The 8691-nt window shown below is 40.4% G+C and overlaps 1 protein-coding gene across 6 annotated transcripts in view; it reads left to right on the top strand.

Moving 5' to 3' along the window:
- LOC108981827 (serine/threonine-protein phosphatase 5) overlaps positions 1-8328 on the top strand; it is a 33399-nt gene extending 25071 nt beyond the window's left edge. For 4 of the 6 annotated variants that reach the window (XM_035692592.1, XM_018953088.2, XM_018953095.2 and 1 more), the window contains exons 6-14: positions 1269-1481; positions 2105-2213; positions 2295-2412; positions 6103-6250; positions 6571-6819; positions 6936-7061; positions 7163-7263; positions 7755-7829; positions 7941-8328. In XM_035692592.1, the coding sequence (XP_035548485.1) occupies positions 1269-1481; positions 2105-2213; positions 2295-2412; positions 6103-6250; positions 6571-6819; positions 6936-7061; positions 7163-7263; positions 7755-7829; positions 7941-8000 (1199 nt within the window). In that variant the 3' untranslated portion in view covers positions 8001-8328. The remainder of the gene's footprint in view (positions 1-1268; positions 1482-2104; positions 2214-2294; positions 2413-6102; positions 6251-6570; positions 6820-6935; positions 7062-7162; positions 7264-7754; positions 7830-7940) is intronic. The other 2 variants (XM_035692595.1, XM_035692593.1) reach the window with 1 other exon arrangement.
- Positions 8329-8691: the final 363 nt, after the last annotated feature.

The raw sequence follows: 8691 nt of genomic DNA, 5'->3' as shown, positions 1-8691 counted from the left end.
CTCAATGGCTGTAAACAAGGCCATTAAGTCCTCGTCATAACCTTTTTTTCACCAAAATAATTGTTTTCACTAGGGAAACAAATGGCTCCTGGCCAATGGCTCATGGCGTATTAGTTCCTCTTGAGGATCCTCGCTTGCATTAAAACAAAAGTGTTGGCTTGAGGAGGTAGTGGATCGAAGCCCAATGTCACCTTCTTCTCTCCCCTTTTACACCAACGACCAATTACGCCCTATCTTTATCCCTTTTAGATGCTTCCCCTTCAATGAGGTCTCTTTCGCCTGAACTACTACTTTCTCCAATATCAACTGGTTTGCACCATGGCCTCTTGTTCTGTGAATTTGCTAATAGAGTGGGAAGGAGAGAGCACCGAGAGGGGGTCCGACACCAAAATCTGGTTTGTGAAAATCTCAACCTAGTGATGAATAAAAACCAATGCCTTCAGCAGGTTTTCTGTGTCTACTAAGGTGCTTCCCCACTGCTTAGAGTAAATACTTCACTACATTATGATAATTATGATTTTTATCCACTCGTAAGCTCTACATGCACGAGCTTGCTGGAGTGAGACTCTGATCTAAAGGCTGTTGGGACACTTTTGGGAGCTTCAGAACCCAATGCCAATCCAATATGTGCTTCGTTGAGATGAGATTTTGAACTTTCCTGTGGCTCTGCAACAAAATTTCTGGTAGCAAGTATCTGCAGTATAACTTAGCAGAATTTTAGTAGTTTGAACATTGGCTAAATATGATGACAGCTCCACTAATTTTCAATATAGTTGTAATGGTGACCTTGTTGGTTGAAGCTTTAAATGTGACAATCATTATGGCTGTTGGATTCTTCTATGTCAATGGGGGAGTCGGTGGTGGTATTGGTAGTGGCATTGATTTTATTATTGTCCATTGCAGCAATAATGGTGATATTAATGTTTTCATTTTAACAAAAGTTCAACTAGTGTGGTTTTTGCCTTGCATGCATATTTTGAGTTGTTTTTTGGTCCTGATTTGAAAGAGAGATTTATTTCAAGTTTAATTGAGTTCTTTATTTCTGCTTTGTTTTACTTAAGCAGACAAAAGAGCTTTTGGGTAGGTCTGGGACCCTGGGTCTAAGCCTGGAGTTTCGTTTGAATAATTCTATCTCCTGAGGTTGTCTTCACTAGGCTTGTTTGATCGATTGTATTGGTTTTAATAATTTATAGGTACATCTAATATAAGGTTCGTTGGTATTAGATAACAATTAGTATTAATAATTACTATTTTATATATCGTTATAGGAACAAGCCCTAGTTCATCATCAGTGCCCACCGAAGTGACCATAGCAGCAGTGGCAGTCGCAGTTGTGGCAGCAGTGATGATGATAGGGGGAACAACAGCGGCCACAGTGGTAGCAATAATAGTGGTGGTGGTGGTACTGGTGGTCCTTGGGGCACGTTGGTGGGATGGCCGCAATGGTGGTGTCGTCCATGGGAGTCGAATACATGACCTAGGTTTGAGCTTGCAGTCAATGAAGTATTTTAGAATGGCCATAAATCATTCTAATAAATCCAAACATCAGAAAATCTTTACTTTTAGGATTTCAATTTATGTGGCATTTTTCCTTGAGAATGTGTTACCATCCATCATGCCTTTTCATAATTCAAGGGGGTGAAAAAAGGAGCGAGGGATTATATTTGCCTTGTAAAAATGTGTCCGACATTATGCACTAAATGGAATGTTTAGCCTTTTCTGCTGGCATGTGAACCAAGCGTGGTGGGTCACGGGGGGATTTTTCATGATCATGCATTGCATTTCGCTACTATAGAGTGATCTGATGGGACCTGATTGACAGTGGCTTATTAGTGGTAGTCTTACATGGAACTTATTTGAAAGGAGTTTTGCTGACCTATCAATTGGGATTAGGATTAGTTTTCTCCCTCTCTTTTTTGGTTTGAGTTAGAGTTGGCTGTATTTGAAGAATGTGTATTGCTATAGATTGCCCCATTATTTATGATAAAACTGATTTCGGTACAGTTTATAATTTTTGTTATAGCTACATATCAAAGAATGATTTTAATTATAGCTGCTTTCATCTCCTCAGCTGTGTGAAATTTCTTTTCTATTTGAAATCTAGATGTTGAGCCAGAATATTCTGGTGCAAGAATCGATGGAGATGTAGTTACTCTGGATTTTGTGAAGAAAATGATCGATGATTTCAAGCATGAGAAGTGCTTACATAAACGGTATGTGTATCAAGCATGATGCTCAGTTTTACAAATTTTGTTCAAATATTGTTGCTCTGAATCTTCTTGTTGACATTGCAGCTATGCATACCAGATTGTCTTGCAAATAAGAGAAATATTACGAGCCTTGCCTTCGCTTGTTGATATAAGTGTTCCTGATGGCAATCATTTCACTGTTTGTGGCGATGTACATGGTCAGGTAGTTAGATGACATTGATATCTTTATAACTGTTGAACAGGTGCTTCGTTTTTTAATTGACATCAAATATACCATTTCTCTTTATAAAAAAAAAAAAAAAAAAAAAAAAACAGCCATATGGGTTGTGGTTCCACTTCTAACCTTCCTGGGCCTACTAGCACTCCTCCCAAGCCTGGAGCGCCTTGGCCCTAGTATAGTCTTTCAATGCATCATTACACCTTTTTTTTACAAAAAGTAAGGCGTACCTCAGGCTGCTAAAATCCAAGAGTGCCCTAATGCGATTGTGGTCCTGGCTCTACAACAACTTTGACATTCTTCAACTGTATCACCTCAACTTCACTATTGTCTGGCATGTCGGCGAGTTGTGCAAGGCCAGGTGGAATTTTGGCATTTTTAGGGTGATTCCCAAATGGATTGTTGAGACTTCTAGAGACAAAACCTTCACCTTGACGGGCTCTTTCCTGCCACAACAAGCACCTTGACCAATGTCATTTTGCCAGTAAACTGTGCCACTATCTCCACAAAAAAAAAAAAAAAAATCCCATCATTTCAACGCTTAAGGCATCCACCCAGAGACTTTTGAGAATGCTCCACTTCGGGACCATCATTGAACCATGCCTAGAAGATACTTGAGGCCAGTCATAAGCAAGAAACTTGTTTCCAACCTTGACCGTATATTACTTGTGGTATGATAATGAACCCTCTTTAACCCTGCCCATATTTTGCATAGACACATAATCCGCGTTAGCTATTGGAGCAATGCTGGGGAATTAAGGTTGTGTTGCCAACTCTTGATGTTTTCACATATTCCTTTAACCCTTCCACCTTGAAACAAGGCACCTCCAACAGCCACCCCACACTGATATTACCCAAAGATACTTCTCAGACTGAACCTCTGCATCATGCTATACACGTACCACCGAAATGCCCTCCATTGCCCATAGCTCGAAGGCCTTGGCTTCAATATTTCAACCCAATAGTTTAGCCCTGCAGCCTAAAATGGTGCTTCTACTACCTCCAACAGCCAGCCTAAAATAGTGTACTTTTGGTTTGAACGTTAGCTCGAACCTTCAAAGATTGCAAAAGGGATGGTGCTTGAAGTAAAAGAGCCATTGCATTGAAATCTCTGTGGATGGCTGCATAGGGTAGCTTTTGTTTCTCCAGTTTTGTAGATTTCATGAACTCGTGTTCCTTTTCTTCTTCCCCTAGTTTGTAGTTTCCTATTGTATCTGTTATGTGTCCTAGGGTTGTGCCTTATGAACTTTGAATAAGGTGCCTTCATTGGAAAAAAAAGATACACTTCAAAGCATAACAAATTAATAAAGCCAGAACCATCACTCCCTTTACTACCATGTGGACACTCTTGATTTGCCATCAATGCCATCATATAAAGTTATTCTGATTGCATAATTTCAACAGGAGATATTGTTTGAATTACATGAAGGATTCGCAGGAGCACTCAAACAATATGCATTTATGTGTGTGACATTTAAAACTCGTTACACTAAACAATCATTACTTTACAAAGCAATTGAATAGCAGCACTGGGGAGAATGTGTGTATGTGTGTGTGTGAGAGAGAGAGAGATTTAAAATTCAGTAGACTAAAGAAGCATGATTTTACAGAGCAATTGATTAGGTGCTGCCTGGAACACTAGATTTGTACTTTAAGCTTTAATCAATTGGTATAAGATGGTTGAAATATATAGGAAAGATCAATGGTCAGACATTTTTTAATAGGTAAAACAAATTTTTACTAATGCAAAAAATTGGCATAGTCCAATTACGCAGGATAGGATGTATACTAGAGAATGCACCTACTTAGGAGCTAGAGATAGATACAAAGAAGTCGTGAAATTAAATTCATTGAAGTCTATAGCTATAGCCTTGAGAAATAAGGTATTGAAGAAAAACTTTTAAGATCATCTAGAGATTGTTCCCGATCATCAAAGCTTCATTCCTTTCCACCCAAATGCACCACAGTAAGCAAATGGGAGCCATCTTCCACACTGTTGTAATTTGGTGATTGCCATAGCGACCTCTCCTGTTGGCAAGAAGATCAACTGCCCTCCTGCGCATAACCATGCTAGCCCCCCTGTTGGAAAAATCATCCCATATAGTTCTTGCAATCTCACAGCAAAGGAACAAATGATTAACTGTTTCTCCACTTTTTTTGCACATACAACACTAATCAATAATGATGCCGGCATTTTTTTAGGTTGTCCATTGCCAGGATCTTCCCAGGGAAGCTGTCATACAAAGAAACCAAACTTAGGAGGTGCCTTAATCTTCCAGAGCCCTCCAAGGAGAAGGATTGTTATCCCAAGTGGTGATCGCCTCATAGAATGAATGGATAGATAATTTCCCTTTTCTAAAGGGAATCCATAACATCTTGTCTATCTCTTCATTTCTTACTCCTGATGAGTACAGAAAATTGAAAAAAAGGTGCCAAAATTTCCAATCATGTGCTGCTGCCCCAATGAAGCTGACATTCCACTGTGGTGAGCCATTATGTATTTCCCTCAACTCAGCCACTAAAGCCTCCTGCTCTCTCCAGATCATATAGATTGCAAGCTAGGCCTCCATGTGTAATGCCAAAAACTGATCCCAGATTCATTCCCCACCACCAATCTAGTGTGTGTAGAAAATGTCCCCCAACCTCTTCTGATTCTTTTCCACATCCTCACTCCATGGGCATCGAACCTCATTGGAAACCCCCCCCCCACATGGCACCCGTACTTAAAATCTTTAACAACCTTCCACAAGGAGCGCGAAGAAAGAGAAAGCATTATCACTATATGAAATGAAGCAGCGGCTAGCACACTAAGAGTTGTAAGTGTAGGAGGCGTGCCCAAAGGGCAGCGGCGGTAGTGTGGTTCCTGGAGCCAAACCACCCGCTAGAGCACCCTATCGCATGGCACCATCTGAGCTTGCAGAATTGAGGGACTTCGGGCCAGAAGAAACTAAAGACTGTTTACTGATGGGACAAGATGAAAGATTTCCTTGGCTTTCAAGTAGTCATCCCCTTCCCTTGTCAGGCCTTTTCGTCGAGAGAGTCCGGTAGCCTCCCTCTCTAGGTTATACCATTTCCCTAGGAAGGTCACGTCGCTGCATTCGGGCCCGGGGGCAGAGAACACAGAGGGACAGGGTCGTTCCTAACCTCCCTCCACCCTGTATGCATAGTCCCAAAAACTCCCCCCACCTTCATGCACTGTTGGAGTGGCCCCACCCACACCACCCTGTATCTAGCCAGCCTTATTGGCCAGACTATTAGCCCATCAACAATTTTGATTCCTTATTTTCTCAACAAAGAAAAAAAAGGAGAAAAGAAGGCCTAGCTTTCGTGAAAGTGTAATCTATATTTTCCAAATATGTAGTCGCTACTTAATATCTTTCTCTGCTCCATTTAGCCATCAGTGCTGCCATTTCCCCCCTATCTTTCTCTGCTCCATTTAGCCATCAGTGCTGCCATTTCCCCCCCAAGTAATCAGTGTTTCTATTTGTTGTGAGGTATAGGCATCTATCTTTGTTACACTATATATTGATACTTCTCATTGATCTGTATGTTGTTTATTAGGTGATGTTGCAAACTTTCTGTTGTTTCATCAAGCCTTGTTTTTTTTATTCTTTTTGTGTATGTGTGTGTGTCTGTTACTGATGCATTGATCTAGTTTTCTTCTAATGCATGCAGTTCTACGATCTCTTAAACATTTTTGAGCTTAATGGGCTTCCCTCAGATGACAATCCATATCTTTTCAACGGTGACTTTGTGGACAGGGGATCATTTTCTTTGGAGGTCATACTCACTTTGTTTGCGTTTAAGTGCATGTCTCCGTCAGGTGAACTTGAATTACTTCTTGATCTGTTTAAGAGTACCTTTAATCATACGACGTTTTCATTTAACCTAGCACTTCTGGTGCACACATTTTTATTCTTAAAGCAATTTTCTGAAATTATAGCAGTCATTTTTGCCATGTCATTAGTCACTAATTTTTCTGCCTCCTGCTGTTCTAGTAGAACAGAATCCAGTTTGACCTAATAACAGCTCTTTCCACCTCTGTTTCTAAAACGTGCTGCACCTTCATGCCTTCATTTACTTTATTTAAATCTTCAGTATCATTTGTATTATATCTTTTAAATCTGTTCCTTTTACTTTCAGCTATATATCTCGCTAGAGGAAATCACGAGAGCAAGAGCATGAATAAGATATATGGTTTTGAGGGCGAGGTTCGGTCGAAGTTGAGCGAAACATTTGTGGAACTATTTGCTGAAGTGTTCTGTTGTCTGCCTTTGGCACACGTAATAAATGAGAAAATATTTGTAATTCATGGAGGTCTCTTTAGTGTTGATGGGGTGAAACTCTCTGACATAAGAGCAATTGACCGCTTTTGCGAACCACCTGAGGAAGGTATGTCTTTTTCTGTGAATTATTCCCTGAATTCTTGAGTTATGCTATCATAATCAGTATGAATATAGGGATATTAATTTTTATCGCTAGGCTTATACTATGATGGATTTACTCAGGTTTGATGTGTGAATTACTTTGGAGTGATCCACAACCCCACCCTGGACGAGGTCCCAGCAAGCGTGGTGTTGGTCTTTCTTTTGGTGCAGATGTGACAAAGAGGTTTCTGCAGGAAAACAATTTAGGTATATTTATTTTTGTGAGTTTCAATATTTTCTTGTCTCAATTAAGTGTTTTCATATCGTATTTAAGCCAATGATTTCACACAGTTTCTTTCAATGGATAGATTTAGTTGTGAGATCTCACGAAGTTAAGGATGAGGGTTATGAGGTTGAGCATGATGGTAAACTTATTACTGTGTTTTCTGCTCCAAACTACTGTGATCAGGTAATTTAGTCATTGCTTATCACTTTTTATTACAATCACACGGATCTTTATGTCAGGGATGTATAAAGCTTGTGCTAGCAATTTGGTGTTGCTCAAGGTTAATTGTAATCCTTCCCATGAATGTGTGGCGAAGCTGTCGCTGAGGATATTTATGCTTTTGCTGGGGAGTGTGTTTTGGGTCCTCTCACTTTGAATTCCCTTTTCCAACCAGCTTGATTAGATGTTCTATGCATGTGTTAATAAACAAGTTACAGACTGTCCATTGTTTCGGGGGCTGTTGGTTGTTTTATATAGTTCACTTTGTGTAATTTAAGTTGGAAAAAATGTGTACTGTAAGTCCACGAATGGCATATCCATTGTATTTGTGTTGGTCCTGATTGCTTCATAGAATGAAATACTGTGACTATGACGTATATTGTACATCTTGAGCATATCCAGATCAGTGTTGCAAAACTGATGCATAATACGGGTCTGCAATTTGTGTATTGCAGATGGGTAACAAGGGTGCCTTCATTCGTTTTGAAGCACCTGATCTGAAGCCTAACATTGCTACGTTCTCAGCAGTGGTCAGTAGCTCTTGTTTCAAATGGCTGCCTCTCTCTGTGTTTTAAACTGTTTTCATTACAATATTTTTATTGGGTCGTTTGACGCTTTCACTGTTTGTAATTCATTTGCAGCCACACCCCGAAGTTATGCCAATGGCATATGCAAACAACTTCCTGCGACTATTTTCATAGTTTATTTAGCTGACTGGAATTGCAAATGGTATATTCTCTGTTCGACATCTTTTCTAAAGTTCAAAATCTTTGAGGTGGGCTGGAGAAGAGCCAGTGCATGTCGACAAGAGCCAGTTACATGTCATGGTTGTTCCCCCCCGCCCCCCTCTTTTTTCCATGTAATTCTCAGCTGTGGTAAGAATCTCTGGACGCATCTGTTTTCATGCTTTACCTCCGTGGATGCAGAAAAGACTGTCCGGTAAAATGGTACCGGCGTAACTGTCATTCAACTGTATGCTATTTTTTTTTTTTTTTGTATCCCATAGTGCAATTATTCGTTCTGCATCTCATTACATTACGGACTCCATACTGCATGCGCGCACACAGGCAAGAGGTGAAATTTACAATGTCAGTTCATCTGTCTTTGGATTAGAGGGCCCTTCCAACCACCAATTTGGGTTACTTAACTCGGGAGGAAGTGAGCAAGGAGGTGATTGATTGTACGGGATATAGCTTAGATCAGTTTTAGAAACCCATAATCCCTTGTGATTATATTACTGTCAGGATATGAGTTCTGAAACACATATATTGGCTACTGTCCTTTAAGTGTATGAGTGTAAGGCATACCCCGACGTGATTCACCACTGCTCCTTTCATTTCCCCTACCAGCTCACTCCCCCCCTTCCCCACACCCTCCCCCCCCTCCCCCTTC

The sequence above is a fragment of the Juglans regia genome, chromosome 1, assembly GCF_001411555.2.
Source record: "Juglans regia cultivar Chandler chromosome 1, Walnut 2.0, whole genome shotgun sequence".
Lineage (NCBI taxonomy): Eukaryota > Viridiplantae > Streptophyta > Magnoliopsida > Fagales > Juglandaceae > Juglans > Juglans regia.
This window is presented reverse-complemented; position numbering and strand designations above follow the sequence as displayed.